Source organism: Arachis ipaensis, chromosome B3 (assembly GCF_059453495.1).
Source record: "Arachis ipaensis isolate K30076 ecotype BB chromosome B3, ASM5945349v1, whole genome shotgun sequence".
Lineage (NCBI taxonomy): Eukaryota > Viridiplantae > Streptophyta > Magnoliopsida > Fabales > Fabaceae > Arachis > Arachis ipaensis.
The window spans coordinates 1,978,024-1,999,701 of record NC_142438.1 but is presented as its reverse complement, the minus strand read 5'-3'; the positions used below and the strand labels follow the sequence as shown (position 1 = coordinate 1,999,701).

Here is a 21,678-nt window from a genome sequence, read left to right as displayed (position 1 = left end):
CGGAGATGAAATGGGACCTTCTGATGAGGGCTTATCCTCTTTTCTATATCCTTTGATATTTGAATAAAATTTCTTTTTTCTATTAATAATTCGACATACATAATTATTTTTCATACCCAGTCTCACCTCTGCCAAAAAAAAAAATGCAGGAAGCTGATCGAAACAACAATGGGAAAGCTGCACACTCGGCATGGAGGAATTATGATGACTTCAACGAATACTTTTGGTCAGCAACACTGACGCCTCAAAACATTTTGGATGTAGAATTGCCTTCTAATTTCAGTAATGTGTAGGTCTCGTGCTTGTTTTGAATTGGGCTGGCCAATGAAGAAAGATTCCCCATTCTTAAGGAGACCTAAAGGCCGCAGAAGGGTTAGTTTTGGATCTTTGTATTACTCATCCTTTAAAAGTTATGTAGGTATTTATTCTTGCTGAGCTTTGTCAGAAGTACGATGTGTGTATCTTTCTTGGTTTTTCAATCTGTACAACGTTCGGAATTTATTTATCATTGATGATTTTTCTTGAACTTCATTTCTGTTAGAGATGATATTTATTTTTCTCTTGCTGTTTTTCTAATTGATTTTCTCCTACTTTCTTTATTGTAACTTTAGAATGTTCTTTCAATTTATGTGCTAGTTTACATAGTGCATTTAGTGTTTGCTTTGCTAGTTAATGGTAGTTGCACTTAACTTTTTTGTTGGTGTCATGTACCCCCCCCCCCCCCAACACACACACACACACACTTGTGGCTGGTAAATGTTTATATCTTGTGATTTGTCTTGTGGCTGGCTTTTGTAATAATGGTGGTTTGTGGAAGCCTTATCAAGATCTAATGAGTGCAAGTGTTTTTGAAACAACAGAGATCTGGTTCAAAATACATCAGCTTCATTGAGCCTGGACAGAACAATGATCAGCTAATACAGCTGTCATCAACTAACTTAGCCTTGGTCTGAATCAGCAGCTTACTAACTTAAGAATATTATAGAAATTATTTTGTGTACACCAACATATTATAAAGTTTTTGTTAGTATGATCTTGTAGAGTATGTTCCTGTGGACATTGTTTGGCTTGGAGACATTGATGTAATTGCTTATGAGTTATGACTAGTTTGAATGACTATATGGGTTGGGATGTTTTTGTATTCTATATCACATTGATTATCTGATTAAGTCTGTTGCTCGTACGTTAAACATGTAATCAACAGACTGGCAAAAGCAGTTTTGTAGAGCATAGAACGTTTCTGCACTTGTTTCGAAGTTTCCATCGGCTTTGGATCTTCTTGGCATTAATGTTGCAGGTTTCCATTTTCTGTCAACCTTTCCTATAAAATCTCATTCTTTCTGTCATTGTTACTCATTTACTCTGGCATTTAGATGCTGGTTACCAACAAATTATCTAAACATAATGTTTTCCCAACTCATATTGCATGCAGGCATTGACAATAATTGCTTTCAAGGATGGAGATCTCGATCTGGATACTCTTAAAACAGTACTTAGTATTGGGCCGTCATTTGCAATTATGAATTTTGTCAAGAGTAAGCCTTTAGTGTTATGTTCTTGTGAAGTTATTTCTCATTTGAATGGCATGTAGTTCTCAGTACATGTATAATGATGAATAGGCATCCTGGATGTGTTGCTTACATTTGGGGCATACAGCACCGCAAGGGGAATGGCTGTCTCAAGGCTAATCATAAGGTTTTTCTGGGGTGGCTTGACTTCCACGGCCATAACATATCTTTACTTGTGAGTTTCATGTTTCCTTTAGCGACGTTTTCATTTAATTAGCAATGATAAGAAATAGAGGAATACCGGAGAGGCATGCTTGAATGAGTGATACGACCACCTAGAGAAAAATAGGCTCCTTTCCAAATTGGTAGATGTTAAGAAATCTTCTTAACAACATGATCCCAAAAGGAAATGGATCTACGATTGCCACCAAACAAAACAAGAGGCCACTATCAAAATATGACACCAAGCCATAGATGCTAAAACAGAAAGGTCATGACGTGTTGTATTAATCCCAGCTAAACCACTCTTGGACATATCCGAAAAATAGAGAGAGCATTTGAAACGCGCTATCATTTTCCAACAACAAGATGGTGTCATTGACAAATTGTATATCGGATATCATAGTCCCTTCAGAACCCATTTTGACACCTTCACTAATCCTTCAGACTCCAACTAAGAGTGTCCACTACTAAAGTGCACAAAAAAGCGGACAAACCTTGTCTGAAGCTCCTTTCACCACAAAACCATGACTTTGGCGCTCTGGTTACAGTAATTGAGACAGAACTTGTATGAGATCCTGTAATCCAACTTACCCCCCAAGAACAAAAACCTTTCCTTTGCATCACTTTATTAAAAAGTCTCCAACTGACCTTAGAATAAGCTTTCTCAAAGTCAAACTTAAAAACAAGATATTCTTTTACTCTTCACCTTAGTCCAGCCTATATAGCCATTTCCATGGCGTCAACAACAAACCCCGACCTCTAACTACTTAACAAAGCTTTTTCTCTTTCTCCATTTGCTATTTTATGAAAATGTTTAGAATTTACATCCGTATCCTTGGCTCATTTGATCTGTATTTATTGTCCACAAATCACCCCAGTACTTCACTCTTATTGTAACTTAAGCGTTCAAGACACCAAAACAATTTGAAATACTGACCAAATTGTTGATGAATAATGATAGAATTAGTAATCAAGTAATATCAGTGGTCAACTGCAATACAAAAAAATGGACTTGTAATACACCTCCTGACGGCCAAGAATGATCATCTGGAGCGTGAACATTTATGGGTGGCTGACCCAACAACATTGGATTGGATAGACCTTGATACCATCTTTAAAATTGATAGGACTTAACCGCAAAAGCTAGCTTGGGTGGTGTGAGACGCTTCACATTTAGAAACATCAGTGTCCTTATCCTTGATGGTTGTTGAACTTCTAATACTTCAATCCAAAATATTTGCGATACTGTGGATATCAGTGTGTAATCAATGATAAACACAGTATCAGCTTCTGGACAGTTATAAATAGGAAAGTTTAAAGCCTCTTTTCTAGTGATTTTTTCCTTGGTTGTTAGGTACATTGGAAGACATCATTACTGCCAAGAATTTGTTTGCTGTAAATGCATTGTAGGGCCACATCATCAAACCTTCTTTATCGTGAAACTTCTGACCATTATTATGATTCAATTGCAGGAAGGTTTTGCAGGAAAGGAATAGTCGTAACGCAGACAATTCATTTTATTTCCGGATATACATTCTTGTACTAGGTGTTTATGCTGGTCTACGTCTATTCCTAGCACTGTTGCTCAAATTTCCAGCCTGTCACACATTATCAGATATGTCTGATCAGTCCTTCTTTCAGTTTTTTAAGTGGATTTATCAAGTGAGTAATTTTTAGTTAGGTTTGACAAGTAAATTTCCTCAATGTACTTCTCTCTGTGTTCTGACTGGTGTTTTGGCTTTTCCAATGACTAATGCAGGAAAGATACTTTGTTGGGCGTGGTCTTTATGAGAAGATGAGTGATTATTGTAGGTAGGTTGTATTCTGAACTAGTTATGAAAAAATTTCAGTTACCTCTGGTTCTGTAACATTAATACTTTTAGCAAGAGTGTTTTACACTTTTGCCAAGTGCTTGTCAACATGTTTTTATTAAGGTTGTGTTATACTTCTAATATTCATATTTACTTACCATGTCGTTTGTTTCCTACCCTGCAGATATGTGATCTTCTGGCTGGTGATATTTGGCTGCAAGTTTACCTTTGCATACTTTCTACAAGCAAGTCATTACGTTTTATATATTTATTTATCATTTTTTTTAAGACAGATAACAGATAGCTAAACTAACTATAATTTGATAAAAGTATAGGGAAAACCCTTTTTCAATTGACTCTGTGAGAAAGATTTTTATTATAACCCATTTTAAATACAAAATAATCTAATCCAGACTTCTATTGATGTTTGTGTATGTCCGCTTATTTTATTTTTAAAAAGATGCAAGGAGGTCCCAATGCTTTTGTGCATTCATCTCTTTCTTAAATAGAATATCTTTTTTCCATAATGTTTGTACATTTGAATGCTGTTTATTCAATAATTGCCTATACTTAATTTGATATTCCAAAAAAAAAAAAAGGAAGAAGAAATTATATAGTAAACCAGATGCAATGTTGAGAGATTTTATGTTTGCAATTTACTAAAACTTATTGTAGTATAAAACTTGCTGTAATATATATCTAATATTGCAGATTCGACCCCTTGTCAGTCCTACCAGGATCATTCGACGTCTTCGCATTAATGATTACTCTTGGCATGATTTAATCTCAAAAAGTGAGTTCCTGTTGTTATTCTTACATTTTCAACGGATCACAGTCTCGTTCAAGGATTCTTTTTTTTTTTTTAAATGAGAGAATTCTTCTTCTGATAGGCTGCATTTGATATTTGAGACAGGATACATATACAGTAACAGATAGAAAACTTAGAAGGACAAGAATTACATGAAATTTGTGTCCTGGGACAAATTATTTGTCCCCTCTATCTCCTTCCGTTTTTTTTTTTCGATGGACAGGAAATACATGAAATTTGTGTCTTGGGACAATTTGTATTGTATGCATGAGTACAGCTCCAAATACATTTTGGTGCCTCTTTGTCTTTTCATTTGTCTTGTCTCAACAACCAAATGCAACAATAGAAAATGAGTGTTTTTTTTTTGGGTGGTTGTAGCTTCAATGAGATGGAAGAGATGCATTTTATATTACATTAACGCTGGCATGGTGTCGAAAGCCAGTTCTCATTATAGATTAGACAGAAATTGGTGGAATTGGACATTACATAAATAATTTGTATTATTACTTCCATAAATGGTCATTTAGGTAACATTTTGCTAATGAAGTGTTTATTTGGATATGAGTGTCTTTCTTTGTTCTTTTATATTTTACATATAAATATAAGATAGTTGTGTTTGTCACTGATCTGTGCATGTGAATTTTGCAGACAATAACAATGTGTTGACTATAGTTAGCTTGTGGGCTCCTGTTGTGGCTGTGAGTTTCCTTCAATTAACTTTGTTCTCAATAATCTAAGTAGACTTTGTTAATCATGTGATGTTGTGTTTTGTTTCCCATAGACCTTTTGTTGAATTTATGTAAACTTACCTAGGAGTTTTGTGAAATATTAAAAAAAATACATGAAAGTGCGGGTGTGTACACAGACACACACAAAATTATATGCAGTTGAAAGTTAAGTAATGGATAGATCAGGTAAGAATAGAAAATCAACTCTGGAAGTGGCAGAAAAAATATGTGTGTGGTCTGTCTGTCGTAAATTTTGGTTATCTCATTAATTTTTTATTCGCCACAATACTTGATAGGATATTAGTGGTATTGTGTTAGAGTTTTATTAGAATGGGCTTTTGCTGGTTGTACCATACTACTAGTACATCACTTAGATATTTAGCATAGAATAAGACGGTGCTTAGCTAGTATTAAGTTGTGTTATAGCATGTCATCCTTTCATCAAGATCTATTGCTTTTCAACTTTTACCTTCCCTTTTTCGATTGAAACTTTTGGGTGAGGTTCAGCATAACAATAAGATCTATTATTCTTATGTTTGATGTTTGCCTTATAGTTGTACATCTACTTGTATTCATGTTTTCCAGTAGTCTACATATTCCAAGGTAGACAGATGAAGGTTTTGAAGAATGTTAGCATACTTTGACAAAGATTATTCCTCCAATTGTTTATCTTACACTTTCCATTTTCACTTTTCGCGTTAGAATAATAGAGTTTTGTGATAAGAGAGAATTCAGAGACTTAATGAGAAAGCTCCAGAAATGTGTATGTGTAATATTCATTATGAATGAGTTTGGCACTGATCTGTGCTTATTTACAAGAAAACAGTAACTTGCTGTGGAAGGCAGTGCTAAGGTCCGAGTTGTCCTGTCTATCTTTAGTTAGATACGAGGGCAGTGTACTACCTTACCTTTTTATCAGAAAACAGAAAAGAAAAATACTACCTTGCTCATTCATGCTTTATCTGTGGTCTGCAGATTTATCTCATGGATATTCATATTTGGTACACCCTCATGTCAGCAATTGTTGGTGGTGTAATTGGTGCACGGGCTCGGCTTGGTGAGGTATAACTGTATGAGCTCCAAAGTAACACTTTGGGATTTAGATATTGTTTCTTTTCCTTTTTTCCAAATTGATTAGTAATATTTATTCAGTAAAAAGGTGTTTGTGTTTACTTATTCCTAGATGTATATGTAAGGACTTATTTAGCGTTGAACAGATAAAGGCTGATAGAAGTTCAGCTGACATAGAGGATTATAATAAAGTAAAAAAAAAAAAAAAACAAGTGACAAAAGAATGTTTTTAGTTCTTTTCTTGTAATAAGTAGTTCCCATTGAATGTGTTTTGAAAGGGTGCGAGTTGATTAACTCTATTATGGGTGTCATTGCTGCTGGTCTATTGGTATCCTAATCTTGATGCATTCCCTTTCTTGACAAACTTCTTTCAACAATGTCAAATTTTCTCCCCAAATGAACATTTACTCCTTGCTTCTTTTGTTTTCTTAATTGTCTGTCTCATCTTACTATTAATTATTGTTCCTTTTCTTATGGTTTGATGCAGATACGTTCAATTCAAATGTTGCATAAGCGTTTTGAGAGTTTTCCTGGGGCATTTGTAAAAAATTTGGCCTCTCCACAAGCAAAAAGGTTGATTATGTTACCTACAAGCTTTTTTTTGGTAATAAGGTTTAAAATTTGATGTTTTAATTGATCTGATGTCTATATATTTATCTAGTAGTAATCTTCATTGATACTAGTCTCTACACATTTATTTATATAGAGTGTGTTGGGGATTAGCTTAAGAGAGCAGTAGCTTGGCTTTAGAGAAGTGCCAGCTAGGATAGGACATCCACAACTAAATTACAGTTATCACAACAGTGCTCTAATGAGTAACTGAAACGATAGATTCCACACTCTCTCTCTCTCTCTCTCTCTCTCTCTCTCTCTCTCTCTCTCTCTCTCTCTCTCTCTTTATATATATATATATAAAGTTCTGAGATTCTATGATGACATGGTGACTTAGATCAGGTGTGACATCTTTTAAGTTGGTGGCAGGTGAATTTGATTTTTGTTTCTCCTTTTTCTTTTCTTTCTTTTTTTTTTTTAAAAATTTTTTCCACTGTTCACTGTAGGCACTCCTTCTGTAAATTTGTTTGTTTCCATCATTGGTCTTTGCTGAGGCTGGTTATTAGCTTCTTTGCTTTTAATTGTGTTGCTGTTTTTTAGTAAAATTTCTTCTACATAATTTTATTTTTATTTATTTATTTTTTCAGGTTGCCCATCAGTGGACAATCATCCCAGGTGATCTTTTCCCCTTTGTTAAGGGAGGGATTGGTTCAAATATGGATGCCTTCAATAACTAGTTCTTTTATTCAGTGTTAACTACCTTTTTGAGAGCCTCTTCAGTATAAAATGTTGTAGTTATTATGGTCTTGGAGGGTATTGGGGTTTCTTTGGTAGCGTATAATTTAAGATTTTAGTTGTTCTACATACTGGCTTAAGTTAATAATGATGTTTATCTTATTGTTGTACCTGTATTTCTTGCAGGATTCTCAGGATACAAACAAATTGAATGCTGCTATGTTTGCTCCTGTTTGGAATGAGATAATTATAAGCTTGCGTGAGGAAGATTTTATTAGCAATAGGTTAGTTACATGAAATATGTTGCTTTGCAATGCATGCATAGTAAGCCCTTGTGTAGAGAGACTTTGCAATGGTCCCTCTCAATCAATTTTGTTCTCATTTTTCTTCTATTGTGAGAGTCAAAGGAGACTATGGCTTAACAACAATAGCAAATGCTTATGTGATGAAACTTGCAAGCTCTGTTTCAGTTTTTGGGGAAACTTTTCCTATATTGAGTTTATTGCATAATTTTTACGTGGCCAGTGAAGCCAAGAGAAAAGAGGAGGGATATATTAGACCTCTGACAACAATGGTATGACTTTGTTGAATCACAAGGCCATGGATCAAATTCGGAATAACTCCAATGCTAGATAAGCTACTTCACATAGGCAAAGGGAGTGATAAGCTGCGATTTGGGACATGGAATGTAGACATACTTACAGAGAAATCAATTGAAGTCGTGGACAATATGACAAGGAGAAAGATTAGCATTATGTCACAAGAAACCAAGTTGGTGGGGGCGGAGGCAAAGAAGTTAAGAGACCTCAGGATTTAAACTTTGCTAATAGAGGAAGGGTGAAAAATAGGAATATGATAGACATTATCATTGATAAATAGTGGAAGAAGGTCGTGTTAGGCGCTAAAAGGGTGGGGATTGCATCATTGCACTAAAATTGGTGGTAAAAGAGATGCTTTTTATCTGGTAAGCATTTTTTTCCTGCAAGTCAGTTTCGATCAAGGCAAAATTTTGAGAAGATTTAGAAGATTTAGTCCATGACATCCTGGTGGGAGATAAGATTTTCTTAGGAAGACATTTAAATAGGCTTGCTGGGAAGGATGAGAACAAATACGAAGGGATCCATGTGGGCCATGGTTTTGGAGTAACACACGGTAGAAATCATCTTAGACTCTTCAACTTTCAAGTTTCTATACCAAACACTTGCTTTAAGAAGTGACACAAACATCGTATAAGAGTGGGGTGACATGTTCTGAATTCAATTTCTTCTTACTAAGAAAATCGTACCATAAGGGCTTGTTATGAGTCATTGAGTCCAGCGAATGATGAGATATTATCAAGAAAAGAAACCAAAGATCAGGTGGTGGTAGATGAAATATGAGAAGGAAAGAGACTTCCAAAGTTGGGCAGAAGAAAAATCAAGGTGTGATGGAAATGCAAAGGAGATGTGGGGTGAGATGGCATGAGTAATTGGAAAAGTAATAAAGAAACCTTTGGAGAAACAAGAGGTATCGGATCAAAAGATAAAGAATCGTGTTGGTGGCACACAAGTAGGTAAGAGAAGGTGAAAGTAATAATAGACTCCTATAAAGAGTGGCCTTTGTGTTGGAATGCAAAAAAAAAAAATGGGAATAGTGTAAGACAACCAAAAACGAGACAAAATGGTGCTAAACGAGAGCATAAGAGAATCTTTAATAGTCTTTGAGTACAAAAGAAGAGGAAAAAGACATTTACAAGATAGCATAGGGCCGTGAAAGAAAGACAAGTGATTTGGACTAAGTTATGTGCATAAATGACTAAGAGGGTATGGTTTTGCTCACAAATGAAAGCATTAGTGAGAGATGGAAGAACCACTTCCACAAATTCTTTAATGGGGGACATGAGACTCTTTCTTGATTGGGTAGACCACACACAACATCCACACATAACACGAGGACCAAAACTTTAACTACTACCGAAGAATTCGAGAGTATGGAGATGAGGAGGCTATATAACGGATAAAGAATGGTAGAGCAGTAGGTCCAGACAATATACTTATTGAAGTTTGGAACGAGTTAGGAAAGAAAGAGGCGTCTATTGGTTGACCAAGCTCTTGAATCAAACGAATGGAGGAAGAACACCCTTAGTTCCTATCTACGAAAACTAGGGAGATTTACAAAATTGTAGAAACTACATAGGAATCAAGCTCATGAGTCATCTTGAAGTTATGGGAGAGGGTGATAGAGAGGTGGTTGAGACAAAAGACTAGTTTTCAAAGAATCAATTTGGTTTTATGTTGGGTAGATCTACTATGGAGGTCATATATTTGCTAAGGATAATTAAGTAGGGGTACCAGAGCAACAAGAAGGATTTGTATTTGGTCTTCATTGGCTTCAAAAAGGCCTATGATAGGTTACCAATGCAGGTCTTATGGAGAGTTTTGGAGAAGAAGAAGATGGATGGGTGGTCATATACCAATATACAATAAGGAATGGGGACTTGAGAGACAAAGTCGGAGCGCCTAGTGTTAGAAAGATTGTGGAGTCTTGTCTCAAGCTGTTTGGATATATGGCCATGTCAGGAGAAGATCGAGTTAGAATCCATTCAGGAGGGCTGAACACATAGAAAATAGACTAGTGGTTAGGAGGAGATGAGGAACTAAAAGGATTTTGAATAAGGTAGACAAGAGAGATTTAAGTATAAATGACTTTGTTGCAGACATGATATATGACAATGCACAATGATGTCATTTGATCTATATAGTCGACCGCACCTAGTGGATAGGGCTTTGTTTTTCTTCTTTAGGGAAATTCATCCTTCTCATCATTGTTGTTTCTTTTTCTCTTGTTTACAATATTTTTGTTTAGGCACAAATGGTAATAAAAGCATTATTCTTTGCCTTGCTTCTTGGTTTCAATTTTTTATGACACCCGTGGTGCATTTTTATAGGTTGCTTATCTGTTTAATGTCAATTGTTACAGGGAAATGGACCTACTTTCTATTCCTAGCAACACTGGAAGTCTGAGATTAGTTCAATGGCCTTTGTTTCTTCTAAGCAGTAAGGTAGAACTTGATATGCAATATGAATGATTTAGAACAGGATTCTGATAGGCATTCTGTATTTGTTAGGGTTCCAATTCTTAATTTTAACTATAGAAATTTTAGGAGGCAAGCTATTTTTGCCAATACTTAGACAATACTGTATTTTTATACGGCTGCACTCAAGTTTGTCAAGCTTTTGTATACAGACATGTTTGAATCATGCACTCATGAACTAGTTTTATTTTGCATACACAGAAACCAGAAAGGGATAGTCTAGATGACCGATGTTTTTTTAACCAACATGTTACTAACAAACTTATTTTAGTTAATATGTAATTTACTTTGTTCTTGTTTTTGTTTTTCTTTCACTTATTTTTTAAGCAATCATGTGAGAGCCGGCTACAAGTTAACCAAAAAATTGTTGGCCACGTAGTGGGGCGCTTTTAACTAATATATTTTGTTCAGATCCTGATGGCGATTGATTTGGCTTTGGATTGCAAAGATACACAGACAGATCTGTGGGGCAGGATATGTAAGGATGAATATATGGCTTATGCAGTGCAGGAGTGCTATTACAGCATTGAAAAAATTTTGTATTCAATAATAGTTGATCATGAAGGAAGACTTTGGTATGAATTTACGTTTCACTGCTTTTCGGTGTTTCATTTGCTTTTACATTACATTACATTTTTGAGTGACACATTCGGTTATCTGTGTACAAAGGGAAGTTCCATGTGGTGGGAGTTTAAATTTGATGTTTTAATTCCTCAAAGAGTTTTCTAAACTTGAAAATATATTTGGGTATACATTGTGAAGTTGAAGGGAATAAAATTTTACTGTGCTGAACATGCACCTTTCAATGGTATTCGATGATATATTTTGAATGTAACTCAAGTGCTTCTTACATACAAGTCTTTTGGCTATTTCTCTGTCAGGCACTCTCTCCAATGTTCATTTTGTTAGGAGATAGTAAATGAATATCTATTATTTTTCTGTGACAGCCACTGTTAGGCTAGAGCACTTTGGGCTTTGAAGCATGAGTCCATGACCCTGTTTTTCATAATTTGTAAGGAGAATGTTGGTTCAAGCCTTTATATGCACAGATCTATTGTGTTTTACCTTTTTGATGTACAAGCGAAAGAGGCTTTATTTTGTGTGTGTGTATGTGTGTGTGTATTTGGTTAGAATACTGCTAGCGATTTTGGGAAGTGAGAATGAGTTAAAAGTTACAAAAATAAATAACTGCTATTGAATGTAGGGCTATATGGGATAGGATTAGTGGGTATTAATTTGGAGATATATTGTAGTAAGGATACAACTGGGAAAAAAATTGTGCCCAAATGAGATGTTATAATGCTTTGCCTTTTTTATTATAGTAGTCATGTAGTATATATCAAGAGTCAACTTTTACCAAAGTTCAAACTATTATGTGAATTGCATGAATGGGTTTTGTTATATCTCTGACTAATGGTGGTATACATATCTTAACATATTTTCCTGGCTAGCATTTTTCTTGTTATGTGTCATTTTCTGATACCTGGTTTTTTATGGATTTACTGGAACATTGTAACTGTTTTGAGGGGAAAAAAATTCCAAATGACAATTTATAGCTTCCTAGTTGCTGCACCAGTTAGTGATACTTTTTTGTTTGATTCAGACATATTCTTTCTAAATATTCTCTTTGACAGGGTCGAAAGAATATTTCGTGAGATCAATGCCAGTATATCAGAAGGTTCACTTGTTATAACCTTGTCTCTGAAGAAGCTACCACTTGCTTTATCAAGATTTACAGCATTAACTGGACTCCTGGTAATTCTTTTATTTTTGTGGTCCCTTATTTAGTGTTTTACAGTTATATAGCATATTATATTTTCTCCATTATGAGTACCTTTGGATGTGACTTTGGGAGATTAAATTGTACTTGGTAGCTGAGATAGAATACAAATACAGTTATTGAAAGACAAAATTTATATCATCATCTTCTTCTTCTTCACATTTTGAAGGACAAAATTTGTGCACAGATGGCCAAGACACATTAATGTACTTCTATTTAGTTTCAAAAACCTTTTTGTGTCTCTCTATAACACTACTTGTATCTTGTTCAAGTTATCAAATGTGGCTTTATAGACATTACATTGATTTTTTTGTTTCATTTTATGGAAAAATAATTGCAGTGTAAAATTGTAAGATTTTCTGCATTTTTTTTTTATAAGCAAGTGTGGGGTTTGTTTCTTTTGCTGATGGTTGTAAGCAAAAAGCAGCAGCGGAGAGATGAAGTGTGGCATGAAAAATTAGAACAATTACTGCTAAATTTGTCAATGATTTTGAGAGAAATGGACTTTCACATTTGCATTGAAACCTGAAATAGTTTTTTGCTTCTGCATCTTTTTATCAAAATGTTCTTTTCAAATAATCTTAACCAAATGGGCCATATATCATCAACTTATTATAATTTTATCTATTAATTTTTGAAAAAATAATTGGTCAATTGCATAGACATTGTTACACAGTAGTATTTTTCATATTGGGTAAACAAACACATTTGTTGAATTTTTGCAAATTTTTTTACTAGGATTTCCTTATGGTTATTGCGTCAAACAAATAATGAATCTTCTTGTATTTTATGGCATAAAGCTTGATGAGGATCCTTCTTTTGGTGTCTTGGACCAGATAATTTTTATAAGAGAAGAACCAAGAATTTGTTAGCATTTTTTACTCGCACAATTTTACTGTGTTTGGACAAGCTGACATTCTTATCAAGTGCTGTTTTCACCTCTGTTAACTTGATTTGGGACCTAGAAATGTAACTTGTAATTGAATAAGTTAGGGAAGCTCTCAGCTGCTCTAAACTAGAAAGGAAGTACTAGGACTAATCTAACCGGCTAACCGCCTCTGCCAGCTACTACATCCCTTGTTACTAACTTACTAGTGAATCCTCTGAATTATCCCTTGTTGTAGCTTCCCTCACAAGCTAACCTTAGATTGTATATAAACTGATGAATCAGAACATTGAGAAGTGAGAAGTTAATCAATCACAATTATAAGTCAGACAAATCTCTCTCTCTCTCTCTCTCTCTCTCTCTCTCTATATATATATATATAGTGAAAACGTAAACACCTGAATTGTGGAACCGAGGGAAATATCTCTTGGGTTATGTCTCTATCTCCCATCCTACTATATATTGGTGATTGGTATATTTTGTGTGTAATTATGTGAAATGATTTCTTTATCAGATTCGAAATGACCCGGAACTTGCAAAAGGTGCTGCTAAGGCTGTGTATGAAGTCTATGATGTTGTTACTCATGACCTGGTTTCTTCAGATTTAAGGTATACGGTTGCATTAGTATGATTTCTTTATGTTTTGAGAAGAAGACTGGTTTCTTCATTTCACATAATTTGCAATATTCATGTTATAATTTTTCAGGGAGGCTCTGGATACTTGGAATATTGTAGCTAGAGCTAGAGATGAGGGACGCCTTTTTTCTAGGATACGATGGCCTGATGATCCAGAAATTGTAAGTACCTTATATTTTCACAAATTCTGTTGATAGTTCATATCTAGCAATATGTTTATGCACTTGTTGCAGAAAGAGCTGGTGAAGAGGTTGCATCTCCTTCTTACCGTAAAGGACTCTGCAGCTAATGTTCCAAAGAATCTTGAAGCCAGAAGAAGATTACAGTTTTTCACAAATTCTTTATTTATGAAGATGCCTTCAGCAAAGCCTGTTAGTGAAACGTTGCCATTCTGGTATGTACATAGCTATACAGATTATTGGCTGCAGAGTTTTTATTCTTTTATACCACATTATTAACATTCTTCTTTTTTTTGTCTGGCTGGTTGTAGTGTTTTCACCCCATACTATAGTGAAACTGTGCTATACAGTACTTCCGAATTGCAAAAGGAGAATGAAGATGGGATATCTATTCTTTTCTACCTTCAAAAGATATTTCCAGGTAATGTCTTTAGGCACACTCTCCCCAAAAGCAAAGGATAACACATGTTTTCTGTTCAACTCATATTTGGTTTGCACATATTATGGCTATCTGTTTTAACACTTTGTTTGGAAGGTTGACATGTAGTGGAAAAATAATTTATCTTTTGAGTGTCTATCAAGTACTGTAAGTTTACTTGGGGATGCCTTATTATACATTAGAGGTTTGAGGTGAGTGATGATACTAAATTTTAAGTATCTTGTGTCCAGAGAAAAAAAGGGGAGCCTGGTGCACAAGCATCCCACATTAATGCAGAGTCCGGGAAAGGCCGCAGGTGTAATGTAGGCAGCCTAACCTCGTAATCACATCAGTGGGTGCTTCTGGCTAGAACCTGTGACCTTTAGGTCCATCACATAGAAAAAATTATGGGAAATTATTAGAGAAAAAGTAGAGTAGCACTTGGGGAATGGTCCAATCTTGCCCAAAGTTTTGCAACATGAGAAGATGCTTGTTGAAGCCCCACTAAGGGGAGTAGATTTGATGAAGGATTATAGAATAGTTAGTTGTAAAAAATTGATGGGTCTTTATAATAGGACACAATGGCATCATATAAATAAATGCATAAGAGAATTGAGCAAAGCAACAAAATAGAGAGAATCTTATAGATAGTTGGTATTGAAATAAAGCATTATTTGCGATTGAAGGACTAGGGTTTAGGCTGTACCCCATTTTTAAATTGGTTTTATTTATTTATTTATTTGACTTGGTTGTTGTCCTTAGTGGATTTAGAATTGTTTTTGAAAACTTTTTCAATTGCAGATGAGTGGGATAACTTTCTTGAAAGAATTGGTCGGGGAGCATCCACTGGAGATGATGAACTTCAAAAAAATAGCAGTGACACTTTGGAGCTCCGTTTCTGGGCATCTTATCGTGGGCAGACTCTAGCTAGGACAGGTTACAAGTGTTCCATTTATCTTTTTTCCTCATTTGTTCTTGGAAATTAGTTGTGGGGACTAGGAAATACATTTTTTATAGTAATATTTCTTACTTAAACCCGACCTCTTTTCTACAATCACCTACCCCTTTGGTTTGCAGTTCGTGGAATGATGTATTATAGAAGAGCATTAATGTTGCAGAGCTTTCTGGAGAGCAGATCACTAGGAGGTAACTATACGAGAACAATCCTGTTGCAATTTTTTTTTATCCTCTCTAGTGATGCATCATGCAAGTAGTTGCTAACATCTGTTGTGTTATTAGTGGACAATTATTCTCCAAATAGCTTCATCACAAGTCAAGGATATGAACTGTCACGTGAATCACGAGCACAAGCTGATTTGAAGTTTACTTATGTTGTATCATGCCAAATATATGGACAACAGAAACAGCGAAAGGCACCAGAAGCTGCTGATATTGCTTTGCTATTACAGAGGTATGGAATTGAATCCTTACATCTTCTCACGTGCTATTTTCATGCTAAGATTATGACTATATAAGGTAATGAAATTTATGTAGACACATGTAGGTAAAGTAGTGTAGTAGTTGTGATAGTGAGGCATGACTCCTCTTTTAAACTTTGAGGGCTTTTATGTTATTACTTAGTGGTTGACTTAGTTTCTTTTAGTGTATTTGTGTTGTTTAGATTATGGATTTTGGATATGTAAGGACAAAGAGATAAGAGAAAGGCTATAAGATAAGATAAAAATAGTGATATGATATGACTATGTTGTGGTATGTTACAAGAGGGCAAGAAACTAATCGTTTTTATAATAATTGGAAAACCCTATTCCTAATCAAATAAGGAAATGATAATTGAATATTAGTGATACGAAACTAATCCTAGGATTATTTTTTTTTGTATTATTAGATGTGGTAGAGATCACATTGGAGTGGGTAAGTCATTATTTTGTTTGGTTAATCTCGGTGGTGGTCTATTTTAGGAGATATTCCTGACTCTGATGTCTTCAGGAGAATTTTCGGTCACAAATGTTTTATGTTGTTATACCTTTTCTTAGTGGTGAAGACTCTGTACATAACTACAGATGAATTTCTTTTTAAACTATTATTTCAATGTTTTATCTGCATAAAAATAAAGGCTTTCTGTGTTTTCTTTCAGGAATGAGGCACTGCGAGTTGCTTTTATCCATGCTGATGAAAGTACAACTGAGGGAAAGACAACAAAAGTGTTTTATTCAAAGCTTGTTAAAGCTGATATAAATGGAAAAGATCAGGTGGATTAAGCTTCTAAAGAAGTTATTTTTCTACCAACAGTTTGCCTTAATGTGTAGAAGTGCTTAAAACATGTTATTTGTATTTCAATGGCTTTTGATGTTTATGAATTGCCTTTTTCTTAATGTGAAGTGAATTGGTATGAATATATCGGTCAAACATGTTTGACATTTTTGCTTCTTTTTACCGTTGCCTTGGACAATATTCTAAATCTTATCATGTTTCATCCAACTCAAGATTAACAGAGTGATGTTACTGATGACTGCTATTGTGCATTGAAGATGATTAAGTCTTCTCATTGTGGTTGATAAGGGTAGGCTATATTTGTAATTTCTTACCAAGCCACAATTTTCTGCTGATGGTCTTTTTAGATATATTTCTTTAAAAGATATGATGACAGCACATCATGCTTTGGATAAGTATCACTGTTTGAAGGACTTGCATAATTCCTTTTCATTTTTTCTCCTGAAGATGGGTTTTCTTTTATTTTTACACTCTTTTTGTTTCCCATTGATAAATTTCTCTTTATATAAAAAATAAATTGAAATCTTCGTTCTGAGCTCTGACAGCTTATAACCTATATGGTTTTATCCTTTTAGGACATCATGTTCCTTGTTTTATTGTGTTTGTTTTTCTTAAATTAAAGTCTGTCTTGATGGTTTCTGAATTTTCTTCTGTTCTGTAGGAGATATATTCTATCAAACTTCCCGGGGATCCAAAGCTAGGTGAAGGAAAGCCCGAAAACCAAAACCATGCTATAATTTTCACTCGCGGTGATGCTGTTCAAACTATTGACATGAATCAGGTGACGACATTGCCACAATCGGTTATTGGTTCTTTCATAGTACACTTTTCTGTTGGAAGTGATGCTTTTTATTTTTTAGCTTTTCTCGGCTCTTTCTTTTTCCTTTTTTTTTTCTTTTTTTCTTTTTTTTTTTTTTTAAATTTCGTTGATATCTTTTCCTTTGCCCATGCATTTTGCATCTTTTCCCTTTCCTATTTCAGTTTTTTTTTTTTTTTTTTTTGGGGGGGGGGGGGTGGAGAGATAACTGGGGCATCCATTGAAAATCATGAACCCATATTTGGTTATATAGGGTCTAGTTATTTTTGTTGAATGGAAGTGCTGAACTTGAACCAGATTTTGATTCATTATATGCCAACAACCATCGACTAATGAAATTGTCTTTTACTGTATCTTCCACTTTAAGTTTATTTCATACAAAAGTTGTTTTTTAGCCGCTTTGAGATTGTTGCCTTTTACTTATATGTGAAATTTACTTATTCCTAACATGATGATGCATGTTCATTTGTCTGTGTCCTGACATGTGTTGTTGACCTTGTATTGTGCTGATGCTGTATGCTTGTAAGAATTATTCATCAAATGGGAGACATGTGATTATGTATAGCCCTATGCATTTAGCCGAGTTTCATGCTGTTATATAAACTTCACCCCTAACTTTTACATGCAATGATTTTTGTATCTTTTGCGTGCCTACCAATCTTGCACTTTTATATGATCCGTTGTTCTTCAGTGTCTAAATTCCCAGTTTTTGGTGTTTTGGACCCTGTCCACCATGTGTGAGAGTGAATGTTTGGCTGAAGAAAGTTTATATAAATTAACTTGAATTCTTCTGTTGGACAGGACAATTATCTTGAGGAAGCAATGAAAATGAGGAACCTCCTTGAGGAATTTCATGCGAATCATGGCCTTCGCCCTCCAACTATTCTTGGTGTGCGGGAGCATGTTTTTACTGGAAGGTTTGTCTTGATTTTAGTAGAAATTTGATCAACAAATTGACACGATTGTGTTTTCTCTGCTCTCAATAACTCAAATTTATCACATTTTACTCTGGTGCAGTGTTTCATCCTTGGCTTGGTTCATGTCAAATCAAGAAACTAGTTTTGTAACCTTAGGCCAGCGTGTTTTAGCTACTCCTCTGAAGTAAGTTGTTTTTGTTTTGCTTATTATCTTAGTTACTTTCAATGTTTGTCTATTATTCTTACTCTAGTCTCCTTATATGCTTCAAAATTTGATGCATTTACTTCTTTAGAAAAAAAAAATTGATAAAAGAAGAATTTCATTAAGACGGGGAGAAGGATAATACAAATTAGGGGATAACTGATAAGGGAGCCCAATACAAAAGCAAAAGCAAAAAACAAAATATTTATCTATAAATCATAACTTTCCAACCTCTCAACATGGCCAAGAGGAAAAGTCCCTTGTAAAGATCAGAGCATTACACTAACCAGATGCTAGGCATATAATTCTCTCCCATAAAACACGTTTGTCAGAAAATCTGTCATTGATGGTGCGTGCACTATTGTCCAATCAAATTTTCCAAATAGTGGCAAAAATTGCACATTGCCACAAAAATTTTTCCTCTTTTCTACTACCAAACCCAACAAACCTAGTCAACAAGGGTTACAGGGCACACCCAACATTCATGGAAGATGCTAAACAAATTGTTCCATCAGAAAACAGCTATTGGGCAATGCAAGACAGCTATGTGGCCTTCAAACCTGCAGCAAGTCATTGGTGTTAATCCTGTTAAGCACAAGTGTCCATATGAACTATTTGACTTTAGAGGCAGCTTTGGACTTCCAAATGGGTTTGTCTAAAGTTACTCCTTTTGAAATACTACATAAGAATCCTGATCTTTTTTCCTCATCTTATTTTGCAAAATGGAAAGAAATGAAACAAAAAAAAGTTAGATCCTTCCATTAAATATTTCCATTTTGACCCAGTTATGTGAATGATGATAAAGAACCAAAAATTTAAATTTGTCTTTTAGGGCCCACTTGACAACCCATTTCATTTTTTATGTGCCTAAATAGTTACAGTTTTGGTTGGCCATGTTAATTTGGGAGTTAAGACTTAAGAAGGAAAAGAAAGCGAGAGGAAGGAGAGTGTTTAGGAGGTTTGGCTTTGCTGTTTGGGAGTATAGCAAGAAAAGGAAATGAGAGTGGCTATTAGTTACTTTTACATTTTCACACTTGTTAGTAATAATCAATTGTTTATTTCTATATTTCTTAGTTATATTTTTATATAATTAATTATTTTAGTCAAATATATTTAGAATCTAGATGTTATGGAGGCTCTTGGATGGCTAATGAAACCCCTCAAACCTTTTTTTATAGGGGAACCCTTTTGCATCAATCTTGTATTATCCTTTTCCTCATCTTAATGAAATTAGTCTTTTATCAAATACAAAGAACTCTCCTATTTGAACTCATAGACAAACCCTTGGTGGCATTTTTTCAATTTTATGTTTGTCAATCAATGCTAATTTAGACCTTTCATATCATTTTAGCATGGCCTATATCTTACAGACTTTCTCAATTTTGTTGGTTAAATGAAAAATATGCAGAGTTCGCATGCATTATGGACATCCTGATGTATTTGATAGGATATTTCACATAACTCGAGGAGGCATTAGTAAAGCATCCCGTGTTATTAATATTAGCGAAGACATATACTCAGGTAATAACCATCCATAATTCTTGTTCTTTTTGTGCCCAGCCCTAGATTTTCTGGGTTTATATGGGTCATGTCTTTCTGATATCAGGTGTTGTGATATTAACGAGTAAAACAAGAAAAATTCTTTAGCCATCTATCGTTGTGTCTATTCTTTCCCTGTATATATTTCTGTAACTATTATTTCCCAAACATACCTAGTGGTAGCAATAATCAGAAGTGATAATAACAACAATGATAAGATAATCATTTTATGGCTTTGGCTTTAACCTATGATGATTGATGTCTGTTTGGGTGTGTGTTTCGAATTTTCACCATTATCCATGGATACCCTGGAAAAATTAATGGGATCGTTAAGTGCTTGAATTTTTATTTTTAATTTAATTTTTGGCTCTCTTCCCCTTCCTCTCACACATGCGATTTTGTATCTTTATCTTTCTATAAGAACTTGACTTTTTTTACACAAAAATAATAATAGGGTGTCATACAATAGGGGGTTATAGATTAGTTAAACCTTGCATAAATACATTTGTTCTCTATCATAAATCAAATAACCTACACAATAATGCTGCAGGTTTCAACTCGACCCTGCGGTTGGGAAATATAACACATCATGAATACATTCAGGTTGGATATACTATTATACTACGATGCAATATGCTTTCAACTGCACAAAAAAAAATGTCTTTCTAATTTGCTGATTATTGCTTTTTCTGTAGGTTGGAAAAGGAAGGGATGTTGGGTTGAACCAGATTGCCCTCTTTGAAGGGAAAGTGGCTGGTGGTAATGGAGAGCAAGTGCTTAGCAGGGATGTTTACAGACTTGGACAACTTTTTGATTTTTTCAGAATGCTTTCCTTCTTTTACACAACTGTTGGTTTTTATGTTTGCACTATGGTATAGTCCTTAAGCCTATATAACTTTCCCCCTCAAAAATCCTTTGATGTTTGTTTGTCAAAGTTTTCTTACTGATGTTTTCCCAATTTTTTGTTGCAGATGACCGTTCTCACTGTATATATATTTTTGTATGGAAGAGCATACCTGGTAAACTAAGGGGATTACTTAAATTTTTCTTTCTTATTACTAAAATTTTGTATGAAACCATTCCTAGTTATTTGTAATTAGTTTTTTTGTTCTGGTACTTTTGTTCTTCTTCTCAATAAATAAACGACGTTTAAGAAAGACATTATAGCATCATTTCATGCATATAATGGACTCCACCTACTTGACCTGGTGGTGGTTTCATTTGTTTTTACCTAAGTACCATGATGATCTCAATGTCATGAACTGGATTTTCAATTCTGAAGGGATGTTAAATTGTCAATAGATGTCATGAAAATACTCCCAAAAGCTTAAACCAATAGTAAGAGGTATATGAATAGTTATATCTCTAACAATAGAACTGCTTCCCACCATTCAAAAAGCATAATAAAATGTATAATACGCCGCCTAGTTTATCCTGTCTATTTTAGTTTGGCCACTCATCCACCACAGCTTAAAAACAAAAAACTTTTGAGTAGCAACAATGATCATTCGAACTGCCTTGTATATGGCAGCTATATTTAAGGTTAAAGTCCTTGAATACATAA

General features: G+C 34.6%; 1 protein-coding gene across 1 annotated transcript in view; it reads left to right on the top strand.

Moving 5' to 3' along the window:
- Nucleotides 1-21,678, top strand: part of GSL8 (glucan synthase-like 8) — a 33,412-nt gene that overhangs the window by 7,999 nt on the left and 3,735 nt on the right. Inside the window, exons 11-42 of the mRNA XM_088507811.1 lie at nucleotides 150-226; nucleotides 294-372; nucleotides 1,205-1,297; nucleotides 1,433-1,535; nucleotides 1,620-1,743; nucleotides 3,203-3,392; nucleotides 3,490-3,542; nucleotides 3,726-3,786; nucleotides 4,253-4,334; nucleotides 4,998-5,047; nucleotides 6,053-6,139; nucleotides 6,636-6,721; nucleotides 7,348-7,375; nucleotides 7,622-7,719; nucleotides 10,394-10,475; nucleotides 10,920-11,083; nucleotides 12,143-12,263; nucleotides 13,689-13,783; nucleotides 13,881-13,971; nucleotides 14,044-14,204; nucleotides 14,301-14,410; nucleotides 15,209-15,343; nucleotides 15,485-15,553; nucleotides 15,647-15,818; nucleotides 16,503-16,617; nucleotides 17,301-17,420; nucleotides 18,258-18,373; nucleotides 18,474-18,557; nucleotides 19,984-20,096; nucleotides 20,665-20,717; nucleotides 20,810-20,986; nucleotides 21,086-21,133. Of these exons, the coding sequence (XP_088363937.1) occupies nucleotides 150-226; nucleotides 294-372; nucleotides 1,205-1,297; nucleotides 1,433-1,535; nucleotides 1,620-1,743; nucleotides 3,203-3,392; nucleotides 3,490-3,542; nucleotides 3,726-3,786; nucleotides 4,253-4,334; nucleotides 4,998-5,047; nucleotides 6,053-6,139; nucleotides 6,636-6,721; nucleotides 7,348-7,375; nucleotides 7,622-7,719; nucleotides 10,394-10,475; nucleotides 10,920-11,083; nucleotides 12,143-12,263; nucleotides 13,689-13,783; nucleotides 13,881-13,971; nucleotides 14,044-14,204; nucleotides 14,301-14,410; nucleotides 15,209-15,343; nucleotides 15,485-15,553; nucleotides 15,647-15,818; nucleotides 16,503-16,617; nucleotides 17,301-17,420; nucleotides 18,258-18,373; nucleotides 18,474-18,557; nucleotides 19,984-20,096; nucleotides 20,665-20,717; nucleotides 20,810-20,986; nucleotides 21,086-21,133 (3,237 nt within the window). The remainder of the gene's footprint in view (nucleotides 1-149; nucleotides 227-293; nucleotides 373-1,204; nucleotides 1,298-1,432; nucleotides 1,536-1,619; nucleotides 1,744-3,202; nucleotides 3,393-3,489; nucleotides 3,543-3,725; nucleotides 3,787-4,252; nucleotides 4,335-4,997; nucleotides 5,048-6,052; nucleotides 6,140-6,635; nucleotides 6,722-7,347; nucleotides 7,376-7,621; nucleotides 7,720-10,393; nucleotides 10,476-10,919; nucleotides 11,084-12,142; nucleotides 12,264-13,688; nucleotides 13,784-13,880; nucleotides 13,972-14,043; nucleotides 14,205-14,300; nucleotides 14,411-15,208; nucleotides 15,344-15,484; nucleotides 15,554-15,646; nucleotides 15,819-16,502; nucleotides 16,618-17,300; nucleotides 17,421-18,257; nucleotides 18,374-18,473; nucleotides 18,558-19,983; nucleotides 20,097-20,664; nucleotides 20,718-20,809; nucleotides 20,987-21,085; nucleotides 21,134-21,678) is intronic.